Here is a 22,536-nt window from a genome sequence, read left to right as displayed (position 1 = left end):
AACTAGTGAGAAATTGTTCTAAAATGGATCTCACTGAATTTCAAACCGGTTTTAGCCCAGAATAACACCACAAGTATATTATTCTGTGGCTATCGTTCTCTTTGGAACAGATTCGGCTTTGAAAAATTGTGCTATTATTAGTTAACGAGGAAAGTAATTTAATAGTATTCCAATCAAATATATTATTTTTAATGTAAAGCTGAAAAAATTAAACAAAATAAGTTTTTTGTTTAGAAATAAAAATTAATTGAATTTGAAAAAATATTATGAACTTATAATTAAAGATTATGACGTAATGGTATGTAATTAGGTATGTATGCTCAAGATAAGTTGAATAATTCTTCAAGGAAAGAACATAATATGTTAGAAGGTTAACAGTAGAAACCGTTTGTGTGCTGAAAGAGATTAGAATCTGATAGATCCGTTTGATATTGGAAAGTCCAATGAATCGAAGATGTATGGCATTAAGCGGAAGATGTATGGTTGGTGGCCTACCTCATAGGCTCGAACCTCAGGTAGAATTGTAATCCGAACACTTATTTGGAAATAAATTTGTTCCTAGATCATTTTTGATCCTTCAATAACCAATTGAGAGTGTGTATTTACAAAATTTTTTCATGTGATTCAAGCAAATCTTAATCTCTCTGATGTAAAGTAAGTAGAGGCACAGTTTATAGTTAGATATTTTAGGCAGTGGTAGCGGTACCATTTACTGATCTTCGATAATATCTACAACTGTATATGATACAATTTGGGATAGAATTAACATCCAATAGCTCTTATTAGAAACTTTCAATATTATATTCCTAAATACATCTATTTGGAATGACGTGAAACTTTCGTCTCAATTATCCATCCAAAAACAGTCCGTCAGAGTCATAGCGTTGGCTATTTTCAGTTTCCTAGGTTGGTACACATTTAATCTGCACAAGTTCGGTTGTTATTCAAACATATTGTGTCAAAGTTCAAAGTATTAATTTTTATTTTCATTGGAAGTGGGGTTAAAACATCGTACCTATTTTTTTATAAACAAGTTGTGTATTGAGTATGTATTAGAATTCAATTGTAAGCATGAGCGAAAAAGAAGTTGAAAACAAATCAACTTGGGACGAAGAAACAGAAAATTTGTCTCATGAAGATCTTTTAGAGATTACACAAAGTAGTATAAGGAGACTCATTACATCTGATCCACTACTTAGTGATTTACCACCCGATGCTACTTTTGAAGAAGTTTTAGCACAAATTGCTGTTGCCCAGGGTCAGTCAATAACTGTCACTGTTAACCGATATTCAGAGTCTCCCTTAAATGTTGTCGTAAGTAATTTATTCAAATTATTTTATTCTCTTCTTATGGTAATATGAACAAATCTGACCTTCTATCATGTAATTGTTTGTAAAATAATTTTTTATAATTTGACTAATTAAGTTTTAAAAATATTAAAATACCTTTCTGAATATTTATTTTCTCACTAGCCTTGAGGTAACATAACTGTATTAGTGAAAATATTGATAAATTATGTTATTCAAAATTTTGTCCTACACCTGAAAATTTCTAAATTTTTGAATTTTTTATTACTTTGATACAATTTATTAATTTCTTAAATTATTTGAAAAAACATGGCAACTTTATTATTATTTGTTAACAAATAACATGGCTTGGAATATTTTTTAAAAAAGGATTCTGTCACTTTAAATTGAAATAAGCCACTTGAAAGTAATATCTTGATATTATTAAGTATTATTTTATATAATTTTATATATATATATATATATATATATATATATATATATATATATATATATAATATAATTTTATATAATCTAATCAAAGTAACTTAATGGTTCTTATTAGTATAGGTAGGCCACCAGTATACAATCCAACTGCTTAAAAATGAATTTTTTTAAGGGTCATCTCTCATAGTCAATAGTCATTACCATAATTAGATCTTTTATTGCTACTCAGAACAATTGATTGGAAAAGTACCTAAAGTATTTTCTAACATCCATTAGCCAATACATCTTTTCCATCCAGCACTTTCTTTAGTTGGGATTTTAGCTTTTATTATTAACTGCAATACTTATTAATTCTCCTTGTGTAGTGTAACTAGACTTGATATTGCAATTTTCTTGTTTAGAATTAGTTTTTTTTAAATAATATTTGAAAGATTGATAAAAAATTGACGTTTCGACTTAACTTCAGTCTTTATTAAAATATGATATTGACACTGACAATTTGCATATTTATATTAATCAATAGATTACCTACATCATGAACATCAAAATAGTAAGCTTCTTTGTTCTTATGAATTTAAACCATTTCTAAAAATTTTCTTTTTCGTGTATTAGATTCCGTTCCAAGAATTTTTGAATCTTTATAATTGAATTTAGGTTTTTTTGATATTTCATGGTTCGTTAATGCAGTTCTTATTTTTTTCTATCATATTGATGACCTTTTAGTGTATTTTCTAAATACAATTAGTACAAGGCACTTGATATATAATATTACTTTTTTTGTTTTTTGGTGTTTAAGATTTTAATTTAGTGAAATATTTGGATATATATTGAGGAAAAATGTTTTATGTTTTGATGTCTCAAATTTAATATACTATTGTTTGATAGTACTGTAATGAAATGGCGAGTTGTTTAAACAAAAGATTATTTCAAGGTCTTCAATCATGTCTTGTCGAAATTGTATTATAATGAGAGAGCTTTTTTGACATGTAGGTAAGCAGTTTCATCAAAGCTGATGTGTGATATTTTTTGTACCACAAAAGGATTGGTGTTTAGTTGTTGAGAGAATAATCAGTAGATTTCAAATAGTTTATGGAGGCTTAGGAATCAGCAAAAATAGTGATGTGTTTAAGTGAATAAAATTGTTTTTGAAGGTCTCAGAAATATTGAACATACCTCCAACATGAAGTTGGCAAATGAGAAATACTTATAAAATTGTGTGTAATAGTGATAATGCATTCGACACCAGCGGAAAGTAAACGATTAATGGATATTTCCAGATATGCTTTATTTATAAGCACTCTGCTCTATTTGAGGATAAGTCATTTTTCATATGTGAAAATTCCTCCGCCTTAATTTTAACATTTGTAACTTGTTATTTTTAATTTTATGAAGAATACAATTGCTTAACTTTTCATCACTCTCTCTTTGTTTATTGACGATTAAACGTACAGCGAAATTTACCCAGAATAAGATCTAAGAATTTGGTGGTATTGGACTTTTACCACATCCAGCATTTATTCTAGCCCAGTCAGAATGTTGGGTTAAAACCATAGAATACGAATATTAGGGCTTTCTTCAGTTATTTAACACCCTCTATATTGATAATGATGTCTAAGTAATCAACAAAACACTCATAGATAATAAGAATAAACATTGTGAAATGCTATTTTCAACTTGAAAATATCTACAAAATAAACATTTCATGAATCTTAAAATTTGAAATCAAATTCTCCAGTATTAGTTTAATGATCTTCTGTAACTGATACATGGGCCAAAAAAATACTACCCTGACTAATGTAATCCCATTTTTCTGCATAACTTCCTATAGTATTTACCTGACTAATGATCATCAAAATTATGGATAAATGCCTTAAATTTATATGACCAAACTTATCAACAGTTATATATGTATAACTAGCATTTACCTATGGAAACGTGAATTGATAAAGATAATGTAAAGTTTAGACACGAGATATTATATCTCAACTCATTGATTCAATTAATCTAAAAATCAGTAGCTTAATTATAAATTATATATTTCTATCAACGTCTATTTGAACATTGAATTTTGAAACTTATGAATTAATACGAATAAGTATTCGAACTCTTGGAAAATATATTAAAGTTATTCTACTTTGGTGTTTCATTACCACGTTCCCAATAAGAAATCGCTCATAATATAGCTGGCAGCTGGCGAAGACTTTACAATTATGTACTATGTGAAAAAAAACCTGGAATAGATCGATTTTTATTCTTAAATTGACAATTTACAGTATGAAAATATGAAAGGGGGTCGTGTGGCACCTTGTTGGAAAGGAATTATAGTCCTCTGTTCAACAATATAAAGTTTGTTGAATTTGATGCCAACTGAGAAAATTAATTTTTAAGATGTAAAATTTTGATAATGTCTCTATCATAATTTTTTAAGAAGAATGAAGATAATAATGTCACATAATATTTAGAATGTATTTTTTAATGTACTTTACAATTAAATTAAATGTTCAAAATGTCCACCATTGACTTCTTGACAATAACCGAGGCGATATATAATAATAATAATAATAAGCATCAAATCAATCACCTTCTGGATATAACACATCGATTCTCCACCGATATACATATGGAGTTTGGACTGTCTAAGTGCAAGCCTCTACATATCGAGAAAGGCATTATCATGAACGGAGATGTGCAACTTCCCAACGGAGATATCGTACAGGCAATGGAAAACGGAGAAACCTACAAATACCTAGGATTTCAACAGGCTTAGCTGATGGACCACAAGCAGGCAAGAGCTAGAATCCAGGATCAATACACCAAAAGAGTGAAGTCACTTATGAAATCCGAATTAAACGCAGGCAACATAGTCCAGGCAATCAACACCTATGCCATACCTGTTTTAACGTACTCTTCTGGAATCCTGAAGTGGACGAAAACAGATCTAGAGGGTATTCAGAGGTTGACACGAACAATGATGACGAAGAACAACAACCACCACACGAAGTCATTCACTATTAGAACAACATTACCCCGAAACGAGGGTGGAAGAGGCTTGATCGACCTTATCAACCTGCACTCTCGACGGGTAATGAAACTACGTGAATTCTTTCATATTAAATCTGAAGTCTCAACTCCGCTTAAATATAGTATTGGACACCGAGAAGCTGGAACAGTGGACACGGTAGACATCATCATGACCTCAACCAACTGCATGTTGACAAGGAAGCTTCAAACACATAGCTTACTAGCGGCAATCTCTTTTCAGTGACTGAAGGCTTCATGATGGCTATCCAGGATCAAGGATTAACACCAATAACTACAAGAAAAATATTATTAAGGATCCGAACATTCAATCTGACAAATGCAGAAAGTACCAACAAACATCAGAGACCATCCAACATATAACATCTGCTTGTAGTGTGTTAGCTAATACCGACTATCTACACCGGCATAACCAAGTGTGCAACATAATCTACCAGAAACTGGCCAACAAGTTCGGTCTTCTCAATACGTATACACCGTATTACAAGTACCAGCTGCAGAAGGTGCTCGAAAATGACAATTTTAGACTCTACTACAATAGGTCCATTATCACCGAGAGACAGGTGACGAATAACAAACCTGACATCGTGGTGGTTAATAGAAGAGTCAATTCAGTCCTTCTTGTCGATGTAGCTATACCGAACACTCATAACGTTCTCAACAAACACCAGGAGAAACTGGCCAAATACGGGGATCTCGCAATTGAGATTAAACAAATGTGACACAGCGAAAATTTGGAAATAGTCCCAGTTATTATGTCAGCAACTGGCGTCGTGCCTAAGACCCTGCACGATAGCATCGCCAAACTGAGATTACCAAAAAACACCTTCGCCGATATCCAGAAGGCTGTAATACTGAATACTTGCCACACAGTGCGCAAGTTCATTATGTGAACCGAGCCTAATCATTTTGATACTTTGTATCCGGGATAGGTAAATAATACCGGCTCTAAGCTGAGTAGTGTATAAGTCTTTCGCATAATAATAATAATAATAACAATAATAATAATAATAATAATAATAATAATAAATAATTCTAACAGTACGTACAAAATACGGTGGAGCTCCGTCTTGTTGGTAGAAAATATATCTGGATGATTAATATCAGGAAAAAGTCTTTGTAATGTAATGCACTAAGAAGTTAATAAAAAAATCTAGATAAACCTCACCATTAACTGCGCCCTCAAAAAAAAAGGCCAATAATTTTATTATTAATGATACCTGAGGTCATACAAAATTTTGTACGAGAATTCCAATATCTTCTTCCTATGTAAAGTTTTGAGATAGAGGCATTAATAAAATTTTACTTCTTAGAAAGTAATTTCCTAAGTTATAATTGCACCAAATGTAAAAAAAAACTTTGTATTGCTGAACCGAGAACTGAAATCCCTTTCCAACAAAGTGCCACACGATCCCCTTTCTTATTTAAAATTTTCGAGGGGATGCTTATAATTCAGAGGGGGATAATAATTTCATGCCTCAATTTGTCAATTTAAGAATAAAAATCGACCTGTTTCAGGTTTTTTTCTCATAGTACGTAATAACGCTAAAATTGAATTTATTCCATACATACCGCATTGTATATATAAAATAAAACATAATTTTAGTTTTAATTTTTTTTACATTCATATTACAAAATTGATATACTAAAAAATATTCTATAGATTATACAGATTGGAATGAAATAGGGATGAGGATACTGAAAATTAGCGACTTGTACTTCGACTAAATTATTTTTCTTACTTTATTCAAAATGTTATGGTACATACCCCCAAGCTTCAGAGACTATAAGGAATGCTTTGATTGCTGCTCAGATATCTTATAATTTTCGAATAATAATATACTGGTTCTTTCTATATATTTTTCGATTGGTAGTATTCTCAATTTGTTACCTTCTTACATCATAGAATATTTATAAAAGTAACCTTATTAAAGACTTTGTTTTATTAGTTTATCTGATATATGTTCTTACAAAAAATAGGTTCTAATGATTTATCTATAAGGACAGTTGACTGAATCTTGAGTGCTTGTGGAATAATTTTAAAAAACTGTTATTTTATTTATCTACTTAAAAAAAGCAATTCGTTTCTGTCAAATCGTTCGATAAAGTTTAGATAAAATATTCTTTGACCTTTAGATTTGTTTCGTGTTTGCATATAAAATATATTTTAGCATGTATGTCAAGATTGGTTAAAACTTGTTAGTGAATGTGGAGTGTGTAATTACATCATTTATTTTTATTATTGGGTTTTGCCAGTGCGAGATATATTGAATAGCTATTAAGTAGTGGTTAATTGAACACGTCAGTTGGGTTTTTATTTTTAATTGCTTCGTTTACGTCTGTAAGTATAAGGTTATTTAATTATTACTGAATAGTTGAAAGAAGTCTTTGTGGATTTGTGAAAAACCAAATAAATAGGCAAAACGTTATACGGAGAAAGCATCTTCTATCGCAAAACTGAAATTGCGTAGTTAATAGGTTTATAAATAAAAGGCTCAATTTTTTGTGTTCTAGATATTTAACTAACCTGTTTCAATGTAAGTTAGGATGGTACAAAATAGATTAATGAAGGGCTAAATAGACTCTCGAAACAGGGTGAATAATCCTAAAGCCAGGTGGATTAATATTCTAGTAGTTTAGAGTTTATATTCATTCAGCTTCTTGAAAGTAATGTAATTCATTCAAAATTAAAAAATTGTTGTATTATTGTGAATAAAAGTTTTTAAAAATAGTTTCTTTATTCAACAAAACTATTTTGATTACATTTAACAATTTTTCTACATATATTTATCTCTAAATGTAGATTTCAATTTAAATGTAATAGTTACTTGGAGATCATTGCAAGGGAAGAGTCACGCTGCTCTATATTGCGCACGTGCAGTAAGAATATTAATTGGTGTAGAAATAAAAATAAAACGAATAAGGCCGAACAGATATTTTTTTTAATCGCACGAATAAATAGTTAAAAAGTTTTAAAAAGAAAACACAAGAAATCTATAGTTTGCGCTAACTTAAGGGTCAAAATTGATTTTTATTAAAAAAAACAAAAAGATTTTTTAATCGAACATTAAAAAACAGTTAACGAACAATTGAAATAACAAAAAAAAATTTTTACCCTCCAGTTTAAGACAGCCTTTAGATTATTGGTTTTTAAAATAGATAAGAAATTGAAGTTTCGACCTATTTCGGTCTTTATCAAAATAATGTGACTTGACATTGACATTATAGTTTAATATGTACAGGGTGTCAAACGTAAGGTGACCCATATACTTTTCTCAAAACCTGTAAGAGTTATGAAAAAACTTTAATCAAAAAAGTTCTTTGTATTTAAAGGAGCTTATACATTATTGACTTTTGGATTATACAAGGTATCCCAATTCCTCAGTATAGATGTTACCGGAAATGTACGAAACCTAAGAATTGTATACAAATCCTAAGAAATTTATATAATATAATATAAGTTATTTAGGAAATGTATAAAATATTGTTTCAAAAACTATTTAATACATAAATGTCCTAGGAATTGTATATAATTCCAATATTTTATTATGAAATAATACTTTCTGTAATAAACCACGTTATTAAAATGAGAATAATAATTTTTATTAAAGCACTCGTTGAGACAACAACGTTCAGGTAACAGTCATATCGTAAAATATAAAATTGTATCGCCGCAATGACCAATAATCACGAGAATTCTTTCTAGCTGTTATTTTTGCCATGGAAACTTCTTCAATTAACCCTTTATAAGGTTCATCTTCAATATAAGCAGTGTTCTTAGCGTGTTCTTTCATAAGCGCGATGCGTGGTTCGGTAGCCATCTCAAATATTTACATTTCTGATTACTATTTAGACAATGTATAGATTTCCTAGGAAAATGTGTCTAATATAATTTATTTTACACATTTCCGTGCGATTTTAGGAATTACGTACATTTCGTAAGAATTGTATACAATGACGGTTTACATACATTTCCGGTAACATAGACATAAACTTTGGAATTTTAAATGGAACACCCTATAGATATTTTATTGCGTTCAATTTAAAGAATGAATATGCAGAAAATTAATAAAACATACTTGATTAAAATACCCGAATCATATTTAAAGACCGGAATTTTACAATTTGTTCTCTATGTATCCCCCATTTTCTCCATGCTTCGGTTTTTCTCTCGTACTGCACCACTTTGAGAAAACTAGTTTCCTCTCGATTTTTTTCTTTCAGCTCTGCCACTGTATAGTTATTCTATTTTTATATACCCTATATTTTAAAGTGTCCCACAAAAAAGTCCATCGGCTTTAAATCAGCACTCCTAGGAGGTCTCGAATCTGTCCCATTTCTACAGATTGTTATATTGTCATGCTGGCGTAGATAATTTATTACAGTTTGAATCCAATGATATGGAGCACTGTTATGCTCTATAATTTTGCGGCAATCTGTTTATTTCAACTTCTATCTGATTTCTGATCAAATACTTGATTTGAAGCCGTATATTACCAAAACAATAGGAATCCATTAGATACCCTTGGCTACTATGATATTTTTTTCTGTAGGGAGGTTTTCAAATAAGCTGATATTCCTTGAATTTTTGGTTTTTTGATAACTTTTAGAGGTTTGGAGAAGACTCAGAAGGTAAATCATGTCCCTGTTAAAGGAGCAGATTTTGGCAGTTAACATGTCATGAATTATTTCTCTGTGTCAAGTTTAGATATATTGAATAGATGCGATAGGATATATTTAAATTTCATTTAAATCAGTGATTCCCAAAGTAGTCAAGGAGTTCACGGAAAAATCTATTAGTAGTGTACTTGAATTTCCATAGTTGAATGAGATTTTTTATCTAGTTAGTCTAGAGTAAGTAAATCAAAGTTACGCAATAAATTAAAAGAAAAAAGATGTCCATCAAAATTGTGAAAATCGAAAAATTGGAGTATCGAGCCATCACCAAGTACCTGTATTTAAAAGGGTTAAGAGGTAAGCAGATATACGAAGATATGCTTAACATCCTTGGTGATCAATATCCTTCGTATGCGACCGTGAAAAATTGGACTGCAAGCTTCGAAAGAGGTAAATTTTCCATTGAAGATGATGACTGATCGGGAAGGTTAGTTTCTGTGTCAGTCCCCGAAAATATCGTTGCAGTTCATGACATGATTTTATCATATCGTCGAATTGGGCTAAAACTTATATCTGAAGCACTGAATATTTGATACGAACGCGTTCACCATATAGTTCACGTCAATTAGGACATGAAAAAAATTGCTGCAAAATGGAATCCCCAAATGTTTGAATGTTGACCAAAAGCGTGCAAGGGTAGAAGCATCGCGTTCGATCTGTGCCCGATTTGAAAACGATGTAGACTTCTTAAACCGAATTGTTACTATGGATGAGACTTGGGTACATTTCTACGATCCAGAAACAAAACAACAATCGATGGAATGGCGACACTCTGGTTCTCCAAGACCTAAGAGTTTCGTTTCCAAAAATCTGTTGGAAAATTTCTTGCTTCAGTTTTTTGGGATTGCCATGGAGTAATCATGTTTGATTTTTTGGATAAGGGTAGAGCAATAACTGGAGATTACTATTCGATATTACTGACCCCTCTACGGGGAACAATTGAAGAGAAAAGACGCGGAAAGCTATCCAAAGGTGTTTCGTTTTTGCAGGACAACGCCCCTGCACACAATTCTCATGTTGCCATGCAAAAAATCGTGATTCGTGAATCGTGATTTAGGGTTTTAATTACTAGAACACCCCCCTTATTCACCAGATTTGACTCCGTCTGACCATCATCTTTTTCCTCAACTGAAAAAAAGTTTAAAAGTTCGTAAATTTTCTTCCAACGAGGAGGTAATAAAAGCTGTGGAGGTCTGGTTTGCAAAGCAAGAAGAAACATTTTTTTTTAAAGGTCTAGAGACGTTGCTGGTTCGCTGTAATAAATGTATCCAATTAAGAGGAGAATATGTTGACTACTAAAATATTTTGACATTGAAATTTTGTTTGGTTTTATAGGAGGCTAAGAATTTTTCAACATATTCTCGTAATATGATGTAAATGTATCAACTAAAACTAGTTATAGTTTTAAAAGTGGTTTATGAGGAAATAAACTTTGGAAACTTCTGAAGTTTTCCGAGAAATAAGAGGCAAAACGAAATGTTTAGCTAGATCTCCCGATTTATCTTTTCTGAGCTATATTTGTTTTGGTGATATATAAAAATTTGTGTGCAGCACAAAACGTGATAATCGTAATGACAAAAAAAGACTGATAACACTCATCGTTCTACGAAAAAAAAATTCATATAAATTTAATAGAAATCAAAATAATAGGAAGATATGTTACTTTAAGAGCATATATGCAATGTAAAATGCATAACTTATTTATTATTTACCCTTTATAATATAATTTGCAGATTCTCATCATTTTGAATGACTAAGTTCATGTTTTTGATTATCCAGTATTTCTACATGAAAGTGACCATGACAGAATATGTTAATTGAGTAATTAAAAAACAATTAAGAATAAAAATATACTCCGTTGTTGTCCTCAACAGGCAGGGTCGTATTTAGGCAGAAACCTAATAGATCCGGGCAAGTTTAGAACCATTCACAAATTATGTAGATTAATACCAATAGAATGTTGATATTTATTACTACAGACCATAAGTTTGTTTTTGTTTTGTTATATTTGTTGATATTAGTCTAGTAATTAACGTATATATATATATAATGATCTTTTAGATACCCCAAAAGGGAACAACAGTTTTGGATTTAAAAAAGGCTATAAGAAGAACTTTCACATTAAAACAACAACGTCAAAGAATTAAAACTAAAATTAGTTGGAGGTATGTTTGGAGGACATTCTACCTTCAAAACATTCAAACCGGTCAGGTCATGAAAGATGATAGGAAAGAAGTGTCTGCTTATGGTAAGTAACATTATTTATTTCAATCAATATGCTGTACTTATATTTCATTTGTTTTGTGGATTCTATTAATTGTTATGCGTTCCATATATACGGTGTTTCTATATTCATTTTGATATAGGAATACGAACCCTTATGGGGCCTTCTATCAGGATCATCTTCATTTAACTGAGCCAACTGAATTTTGTAAGGGTAGTATTTTTTGTCGGCGGCAAGTTCTCGAGTTGTCTTATGTGGATTTTCTTCAATCTAGAAGTACATCTAATTTTTTTTTATCAGTTAATTGAAAATTTCTACCTAGTTTTTCAATAGTTTTTACATGTCCAGTTTTACGAAACTTTTTTTGCAATTTTGCTGTAGACTGCGAAACGTGTTGACCAGGATATTTATTATCAAAAATTTCACAAAACTCCTTTTGAATTATCGTTTTATTACCACAACTAATCATAATTAAAATGTCTATTCTTCGAGTCTCGGACAAATGAGCCATAATTAAATTATACAAATATTATACTGACGTCTTTTAGTAATTGCAAATACCTAAATGACATCAGCCTACTACATCATTCATATCAATTGTTTTGAAGATTTTTTAAGATTGTTTATGTATGTTGCTTTATCTACTTTAGTTTTTGGTTATTAGGCCAAATTAGGCCAAAAAATAAGAGTGAAGCTACACGCTGAATTCGATTTCTTCTTTTTATCTACGGAGCTCCTAAAAAAATACCTGCTTAGATACGTATCGACATCCATATTTCATTAAAAATGGTAAAGGTAAAAAACAAGTTGAATTGACTTGTCTTCCTCCAACCTCAGTTGCTGTTTATCAGCATCTTTTTCGGTTATATTATTAAGTTTAAATTTGACTTGGTTATCAGCTGGACCCTATAGACTAGGGTTGGAAGTTGTATAACAATACATTAGAAACCGTTCAAACATTACTCCCATCTGCACCGAAAAAAAAAAACACAATTTTTTGCCACACTAAATGTGGTTGCGAAAAAGTCGGACTGTTTTGTTCTCTGGCCAACAGTGGAGAATCCGTTTGATTTCAACGAGGCGACATGCGATCTATCGCTTTTGACGAAATGGCAAAATGAATAAGAAAAGATTTTGAAAATTATGACCCGGATTATTAAATTTCACAATTTTTGTTTAATTTAAATCGCTTTTATCTTTTCAATCTCTGCTAATTTCGATTATTTTGCAATAGTTTCAAATTAAACATAATCACAACAGACCCACGAGATAGGCTACTGGGGTAACTATGTTAAAAAAAACGGGCTAAGTACACTATCTCATAGGTGGCGTGGAAAATTGTGCATATTATGATGATTACAACTTTTTGAATCTTTATATCTCAGAAACAGTGACTCAAAGGAAAAAATATATTGATACGTTTTTTATAGATAATTTTATGATCTACAATTTTCAATTTTTGTCTAAGGTATTTTTATAATAAAACTTACCGATTTGCTAAAAATCGCAAAAAACTAATTTTTTCCATATACGGGAATGACGAGGAACCTTCAAATATTAATATTAATTATATTTTAAACAATTTTACTGATTTTCTTGGTTAGCTTGGTGGGAATTTATGTAACTTCGAATGTGTAAATTACCGGACTTATACATTTATATAAGTAATTTGTAGATACTTATTACTATATTATTTATAGAAAAAAATATGAAATGGTTTCTAATGTTATTCGATTGTTCAATACACTTTTATTTCAGGAATTGTAAATAAATCCCAAATCAGATTCGTGAAAAGACTAAGAAAGGAAGCTTCAAAGAGTGAGTCATGCTGACACGAAATGCTAAAAAAAGTAAACTTAAAATGGAGTCCAATAATAGCCTTGTTTATTATTCCACTAACAGGTAAACCATTTTACATATCCAGGTATATTCTTATGAAAAATAATATAGATAGGTACATACTTTCAATTATATTTTTTTAGCATTGGAAAGTGAAAAATATCCTTGGCTAGACCAAATTTCTAGACAGGAACAGGTAATAGAAAGCTGTGATATAATGGGTTTGAGATATAAAAATAAATTGAGTATAAATAAGCTGGATCATATCTTAGTTGATCATAATCATAAGTTACTCTACTGTTATGTTCCTAAAGTGGCCTGTACAAATTGGAAACGGGTAAGTATTTACTTGTATGCAAAATATACAAAAAGTTCTTTTGTACTTCTACAATATTAAGTAGTACTACTAACTACCTAACTTGAAATATCTTAATGACTATCATCAGGATTGGGATGAGCAATTAAAACACAATAGTTCAAAATTAAAGCATAAATGTAAAAATTTAACTGACGCCGTTGAGTCAAAAGGATAATTTTTTGTTCAAAAAATTAAACTAAATTCTTATTCATGATTCAAAAAATTATGGAAAGTCATAGAAAATATTGTTCCAGTGGCTCTCCTAGTAAAAGTAAAATTTTTTAGTAAAAATGACGCGATCAGAGAAGCAAGCACCCACTGAAAGGCTGAACGATAGCATGCTCGGCCTGTTTCTTATTAATATTCAATCCCTAAGACACAAAACAGATGAACTGTATCTTTTACTAATGGAGCTTAATTATCCATCACTGAACATTGGTTAAATAATAATGATCCTATTTTTGTCAAAAACTTTACAAAATTAGTCAGTCAATGTTTAATTCTTTTGGTATGGCATGCATACAATGGCGCCAACCAGAATAACTAAAACCAGTTGTAGTGCCATAGACTATGTCGTGTCATTGTATGATTCAGAATCCATCGACTGGACTGTCTTTAATGCAGTTTCTTCAATCATGAAACATTTTCGGTAAAATTCAGTACTAAAAATGTTCATCACAAATAATGCCATATCTTTTAAAGAGAAATTTTCAAAACTTGAAACACGGTTCTCAAACAACTAACTGGAACATGCTGTCCGGTGATGTGGACTTCCAATTAATGACATCAAAAATCAATACTCACCTGGAACTGATGGACTTGTTGTTGCTGAATGTTTTCGAGTTTGCCCGATTGCACATTAAACCATCTTACCACTTTAGAGAGAGAGAGAGGGAGAGAGAGAGAGAGAGAAATGCTTTATTGTCACAAAATTGTTACAATTTGTAGACAAAAGCTTATAAAAACTATAAAACGAACATAAAAATAACTAAATAAAGATACAATTAAAATAAAATTTCAATATACAGAATAAAACCACAATGAGTAACAAAATTATAGGTGATAGTAATAGATAATAATTAGAATAGTCCATAGCAAAATTAAACCAGTGTGCAGCATGTCCTGAATTGAATATTATTATTTTTATTATATGTCGTTGAATCTGTAAAATTCTTAGGGCTTGTTGTGGACAAGTCCTTGAAATGACATATTGCCGCCTTATCTAGAAAATTAAGTTTCTCCTGTTTTGCGCTAAGATCAGTTTCCAAAGAACTGAACTTATCCACCTCCCGAACAGTTTATTATGCCCTTATTGAGTTGTACTCGTATCTCATTTCTGGGTTCGTGTGGTGCGACTCAATTTGAGCAAATCTTCAATCTACAAAAGAGAGTGGTTAGATATTTATTCAGACTAAACAGAAGGGCTCACTGCCGGGACTTCTTTAAAAGATTAAAAATAACAAAAAAAATAGATTTTGAATTTCATTTTCAAAAAAAAGTTGAAAATAATATACTGTAACGCTAATAAGATAATCGAGTTGGAGGGAGGTATATTCTTGTTAATTTTATTTTTATTTAATATATTTTAGATTCTAATGGTTTTGACTGGAGAATCGAACTTAACTAATCCAATTCAAATATCAGCGAGTGATGCTCACCTGGAAAATTCAACTGTAAAATTATCCCAGTTACATTATAAGGACATAAAAAAATGTTTACAAGATTACACGTTGTTTTTGGTAGCAAGACATCCTTTTGAAAGATTACTATCGGCTTATAGGAATAAATTTATGGACAAGTCACAGAAAAATAAGTATTTTAAGGTAAATAATTTTTTGTCATTTGAGACAAAGGTTTTTACATAATCACAAACACATAAGAGACAATTCGTTTTTTATTGGTATTTGATATATCTACTTTATGGACCAAGGAAAAAATTTTATAGTTAAAAATTTATCTATCACATTTAATCGCTTTTAGTTGAGGTTGACTCATACAGATTTTGAAAAATTTAGTATACTAAATAATTCTATTTTACATGGCTAATTTTTGTATGGCACTATCAATAAGAAGTAATAAGGACTCCGTCCGTTAACCCCAGCACATCAAAGGGTACGACTTCAGTTTGCTGGAGATCATTTGGACTGGAAGATTACCAGTGATTGAATATACTGTTTTCACATTAGTTCAGATTTAACCTGTTTGTCAAATATATATGTTAACTAAGGTGGAATTTCTGGAACCATTGGTGATATTTATACTGAATACACTGTTTACATCACCACTACACCAACAATCACAATTACACTGTCTGGCGCGCAGTTTACCTTCAGTCTCTGAAGACAATAACTTGGTTATTGTCAGTCAGTGTAATTGTGAGTGTTGGTGTAATGGTGGTGTAAACAGTATATTCAGTATAAATATATATGTTACTTAGTATATAGAACAATAGTGCTGCATAAAACCAAGGTGTACGTTTGGTTAGGGATAAGTGATGTTACGGGATTGTATTAATATGGAGGGTTACATTGTTGACATTAGGAAACATGAACATACTTTTGCATTCTTGATATCTACTTCCATTCTAATGCCTTCTTTTGTCTTTATCCATGTGTCTAATTTCTCTTATTTTCTTAAATGTATCTGCTACAATTACTATATCGTCTGCCTTTACTTATCCGTCTGTTTCTACCGGTTCTGGGTTTCTGTAGCTAATTATTGTACTATTTTTCTTTTTTCCAAATTTATTTAAACTTATTTTCAACAATTGCGTCTTAAAAATAACAAACATCTTGCGGAGGTTCATAAAAAACATACATCAAAATCAATATTAAAGGCGCCGCCGCATTCGCCAAATTTTAGTTCTATTATAACTGTACAGGACCGGCTTCACGGTCCATGTCATGGACAAGTTCGTAACATTAGGTTAGGTTTCCTGTTTATAGTTCTTCTTTTTTTGTTGTTTTTATGATTCTATCCATGACAAGTATAAATAGAAGAGGACTAAGACTATCTCCTTATTTTACACCCATCTCCATCCTAAACTTCCGTCTTTTTGACAATCCGTCTTACGTTTTCATATATTCCTTTTGTTATCTGTTATTTTTCTAGAGATTATTATTTTCCTCATACTATCCCGTACCATTTTTCTGTCTATTGAGTCGAATACAGCTTTCAAATCGATGAAAGTAATATGTTATATTTCTCTTTCTATTAAGCTGCTTAATTTGTTTCCCTTTTCCAAATGCACTTTGCTCCTCCCCTATTTCCTTATCGGTGTATTTCCTTATATACCTCAATTACTTATACTTCAATGATTTCTGCTTATGGTATTGTTACTGTCTCCCAATTATCTTTCCCTTTATCTTCTTTGTGCATATTATGTAATCTATTATACTTTTTACTTCTCTTCTTTCTGCTATAAATTCGTATTTATGCTGTACTTTTTTTACTCTATCAATTCATTGCATGTACAGATTTCAATAATTCTTCTCTCATTCCTGTTTTTTATTTCTTCTTATTTTTCTCCTATGCATCCTAAACCTATATCGTCGTTTCCTATTCGGGCATTCCTCAATTCCTCCATTTTTTCCTCTTTAGTTCCTTCCACTGGTGCATATATTTATATGATGTGAAATATTTGTTTTAAATTAATTTTACGTAAATTACCCTCGATGATATGTCCCTTATATTTGTTATTTTCCTATTCAGGTCCTTCTTTATTGCTTTTTGACCTTCCTTCATCCTTCAGTAGTGTATATGGTATTTGTTCTGTATCATCATTGTTCCTTTTCCGTTTTTTTTGTTTCGCTATCTCCCAATATATTTATATCGTTTTTCTCCATTTCTATTATGACTTCTTCTTCTGTTCCAGTTAATATTGTATGTAACTAGACCGATTTTCCCTTTTATTTTGTATTTCCGTGAGTTCTCAGAAGAAGAAAATAAAAGCGATCAACAAATTAGAAGAAGAAGCAAGGAATTAAGGACTGGAAATAAATGTAGAAAAAAAGGAAATATACCAGGAGAGAAAACCAACTGAAAACTAACTATCTAGGAATAATGTTGGGACAAACAACCAGAGACAGAATAAAGGAAAGGTTACAAAACGACTATCAAGCCTATGGAAGAAACAAAAACCTATTAAAAAACATATAACACCAGTAATAACGTATGCGATGGAAACAACAATAATCAACAAAAGGGAAAAAGAACTTAAAAGAACCGAGAAAAAAATAATGAGGACTATAACAGGTCCAAACACAACACAGGAGGGAGAAAGGAGAGCTAAAAAAAATGAAGAAATAGAGAAAGAGCTGGAGGAAAATATAGTGAGATACATAAAAGCACATAAACTCAACTGGGCTGGGCATATAATGAGAAGAAAACCAACTAAAATGATCAAAAGAATAACGTAATGGACCGCATTGTGGCCAATGAGAAGAGGGAGGCCGAGAAAGACTTGGAGAAACGAAATAAAGAGGACATAAGAGCACTTAATATAGAGAACTGGAGGGCAAAATACCGGAACCGAAAGGAATGGAAAGTAATAACAAAAGCAGCCAAGACAAACGATAAACTACAAAAAAAAAACAAAAATAGAAAACGGGGAATAATTCACCTCAAAAAAAGGATTTTAAAGCGCTATAAGCCATAGCCATAATCCAAAGGATTGAAAGGCTTAATTATGATGATTTACTAGTCTGGTAGCAATGAGATTTTAAGTATGCCCAGGTACTATCAGGCTATAATTTTTTACATTTCTAAAAATAGCCTCTTGCTTCGGTTATAAAATTTTATTTCTCTCATTTCATACATTTTTTGTTCTACCTTCTTTCAGGTAGTTCATAATAGTACAGGATCCCACTGCTTGATTCTGCCGGTATCTGTTTTTTTGATAAAATTAATTTTAAAGGAAACCCAAGAATGTATGGAACGGATTAAGAATAGGTTGCCTTGTAAAAATTAGTCATAATTACCTGTAATTTTAAGTAATTAATATACTAATATAACTTGCAGCTAATTATATTTTCGAGGTTCGAAAATGTTTTTAAAAATTTAATAAACACAAAATTATAATAATTTTATAAAGTTTAATAAATATAATTAATCTCACAAGCGAATTAACTAACATTCATTGAAAGGTTGTTTACAATAATCCTATTTTATATTAAAATAAATGCTAATACATGTTTATGAAATATAATCTTTTTACGTTTTAATTTTAAGAATAATATAGAGTTTTATTCATATAACTAGCTATATGTTTTTCATTCGATTTTAATCATTTGAAGGAAAATGATGTAACAAATTAAAATAAAAATAGTTGCCAGCTCTCAGCCATTAGGGTTGCCAGGTATATTTCTTTAAATTAACCTCGCTCATCTGTTTCTTGTTAATTTTGATACAAAATTAAAATTCTATATATATTGAATACGAAAATCCATGGTTGCCAGTTGGACAAAGACCGCAAACAGAGATTGCCATGATTTTTGTGAACGACTCTAGCTCCGGGTAACTGGAAGCGCAAGAGTGAAGATGCATTGTTACGTGCTGTAAACAATAGTATAATGTTGTGAAAATTAAGTTTTACTATTTTTCACATTATTTATTTAATATAAATTTTTTAGCATAATGAAAGTTTTTATCGCTTGAGGAAAGACTCATTTTTTATTTAAAAAGTTGTCTACAAGATCTTTATAGAAAATTGGAGTTTTTCCATTTTTGCTTTTATTTTATTAAGAACTACATTTGCTTTTTTTATCAATTCTACAATTTTATTTATATTGATGTACACTTAACAATGAAAAAAGTATATAGATATTTTCTAACATAATTTCTTATTATTTTTACGATATATCGGACGTTTAAGAATAACTGGCTTAAGATTATGGACTTAATTTTTCCCAAAAGCTTTATCATGAGATCAATTTAAATCTCAAATGAATACTATTATTTAATTATGTAATTAGCATGGCTAAAAGTCAGCGACTTCTTGAAAAGCACAAATATAAACAATAAACAATCTGTAATAAATTGAAATTGAAATGTTCACCTTTTGTAAACGAGACAAAGTGGCATGTTCATCTTTTGTAAGCTAAAGCTGGCCACTCACGGTACTGCGGTGTCGTACAATTTCGTCGCATCCAACTAAATCGAATGCAATTGGATCGTGTGTGGCCTTGCATCCAACTAAATCGTACGATTTGACTGCAAACAGAAAAGGCTGACTGCTGCAGTACAGCAGTGTTGATTGGATTAACATTTTAGCCGTATGATCGTTTTGTTTAAACTTTTCTTGTTTTAAAATTTGTTTTCTCATAACTTTAAATATCGAAAATGGGCTTATGCGGAAAATTTCTTTCATGATTTTTTAAGTTGTACAAGGAACAAGAGTGTCTATGGAAAGTTAAAAGTGATCTATATAACGATAGAAATGCACGAAGAAGAGATATGAAAATTTTAATTGAAAAAATTGACGTTTCAACTTTTCTTCACGTCTTTATCAAAATATGATATAGACTCTAACAATTTGCTTATTTATATTGATCTATAGATCACCTTAATCATGAATATCAAAATAATAATAAAATCAAAATAGAAAATGTTCTAATAAGAAAAATTAATTTTTTCTTTAGTCCTTACATCTTAAATATGTAGCAGTATTTAATCAATCAAATTATTTGTAGTTTTATTAGAATTTACAAAATAGAGCCATAAATAGTTTCCATCTCCAATTTTTGGCTCAAATTCATTTTTTAATATGGAAAAAATCGTTATAAAGAGTTAAGTTATATTTTGATCTGTTATCCATTCGAAAATTATATTTTTTGTTTTAAATTTTTAGTTGCGCTATGGAAAACGCATAATACAGAAATATCGCCAAAATCCTACAAAGGAAGACCTTGAAACAGGTGCTAATGTGACATTTAGAGAATTTATTCAATACCTCATCAATGAAGGAGTATTTTCAAATGAGCATTGGACACCCATCTACAACCTTTGTCTACCTTGTACTCTCAATTACACATTTATTAGCCATTATGAGACAATCACTGAAGATTCTTCGACTATTTTAAGAATGGTAAATGCGCCAAGGTTGACGTTTCCCGTAACCAAGTCTAAAAGAACCAAGGATAGCTTGAAATTTTATTTCCAGCAGTTATCTATTTATGAAATTGAAATATTGTATAAATTGTACGAAGCGGATTTTAAACTATTTGGTTATAGTCTTGAAGAAATATTAGGTTATGATTTAGCGTAAAATTAAAAAACTATTAAATGTAGAGTTAATGTTAATTCATGGTGTGTTGAAACATCAAATATGTCAAACATAACAAATTAGAAGAGTTACAAAGGCTGTTATATTTTAAAGTCGATAGAATTTTATATATAAATTATTTGTATTGTAAATTCATATGAAGAAACTTAATTGATTATTAAACTCAGTGTTCGACTTTGTTTGACAGTATTTCCCTCATGTATCATAATGTAAAATTTTACTAAAATCTTATCGTGAATAACTTACTAAATTAATATCGCAGATCCCAAATAGTATCATAACTCAAAAACCTAGAAAATCCCTTTTATTGTATTATTGGTGCTACAAATCTATAACTAAATTCCGTGTAGTTTGGTTGCTTTTTGCAAAACTATGTCCTTACATATTTAAAAAGATATAGTTTATTCCTGCTTTTCAGATATCCAAAAAATTCTCATTTCATATTTCTAATGTAGATCATCGATAGGCATTTTTTCGCGGTAAAAAATAGAACAAGTAAAAAAGTTGTCGCACTCTCAGCGCGAGAGACTATAGAGCGTTTATTACCGTTAGGCTTTTTAGAAGTTTTTAAATAAACAAATGTTGCAATTGAATAACCTTGCAGCGACTACAAACAGAAAATGCGCCACCTTGCTTTATATGTGTAGATGTATATTTCTCTAATTTATCCAGACACTTGAAAGACGTTTCGACCTGTTGCAGTCTTTATCAAAATATTACTTGACATTGCAAACTGCCGCTAACGTGTTAAAAACATCCTCTATCGTTTTAAACATATTAATTTTTGATCTTAACCTTAAAAAATGTTCATTTACTTGTACCTGTCAATTTTCGTTATAATTGTTTTATATTATGAATGTAGGTGTAGGTTTCAACTGTAATTACATATAGTTGCTCTCTACTCAATAAGGTACTTGCATATTTTTAAAAGTATTTATTTTTTTGGATATTCTTATATATAAGTTATTGATATGTGATAATCTCAGAAAGTAAGATATTTAATCAACAGTGAAAAAATATCTAAATTCATATTCAATTGAAAATCGCAAAAATATCAAATTTTTAACTACATAAGAAAAGTATTCTCATTGGTTTTCAGTTGTAAAGTTAAAGGTTTAATAAAAACATAAAAAAATACATAATAAAAGTTTTAGATAAACTATCCAAAACTATTTTTTTCTTAAACCATGCAAGTACCCTATTGTGGCTCACTAGTCAATGGTGCAATGTACTACGTTAATAGGTACCATCTTTTGTACTATTTTTTTAAAATAAAGTTTCGATCACTTTCAGCTCCATTATTAAAAAGTGGAATCCTTAAGAGTAATTAGAGCAAAAAAATTTGAGCGTAAACATAATTCAATTTATGTGACAAAAATAGAT

At 30.4% G+C, this 22,536-nt stretch overlaps 1 protein-coding gene across 2 annotated transcripts; it reads left to right on the top strand.

Moving 5' to 3' along the window:
• Positions 1-944: 944 nt before the first annotated feature.
• LOC130894140 (carbohydrate sulfotransferase 11) lies at positions 945-22,461 on the top strand. Of its 2 annotated transcripts, XM_057800743.1 has the most exons (6): positions 6,928-7,114; positions 11,512-11,698; positions 13,433-13,576; positions 13,657-13,850; positions 15,461-15,694; positions 20,719-22,461. In XM_057800743.1, the coding sequence occupies exons 3-6, from the start codon at positions 13,513-13,515 to the stop codon at positions 21,133-21,135; spliced, it is 909 nt and encodes a 302-aa protein (XP_057656726.1). In that variant the 5' UTR covers positions 6,928-7,114; positions 11,512-11,698; positions 13,433-13,512; the 3' UTR covers positions 21,136-22,461. The 2 variants fall into 2 exon arrangements, 1 of the variants encoding a protein (XP_057656726.1); XR_009059295.1 differs by lacking the exons at positions 6,928-7,114; positions 20,719-22,461 and adding an exon at positions 945-1,314 and having other exon boundaries at positions 15,461-15,555.
• The last annotated feature ends 75 nt before the right edge of the window (positions 22,462-22,536 follow it).

Source organism: Diorhabda carinulata, chromosome 5, assembly GCF_026250575.1.
Source record: "Diorhabda carinulata isolate Delta chromosome 5, icDioCari1.1, whole genome shotgun sequence".
Classification (NCBI taxonomy): Eukaryota; Metazoa; Arthropoda; class Insecta; order Coleoptera; family Chrysomelidae; genus Diorhabda; species Diorhabda carinulata.
Note: the sequence above shows the minus strand (reverse complement) of the source record. Positions and strands in the feature narration are given on the sequence as shown.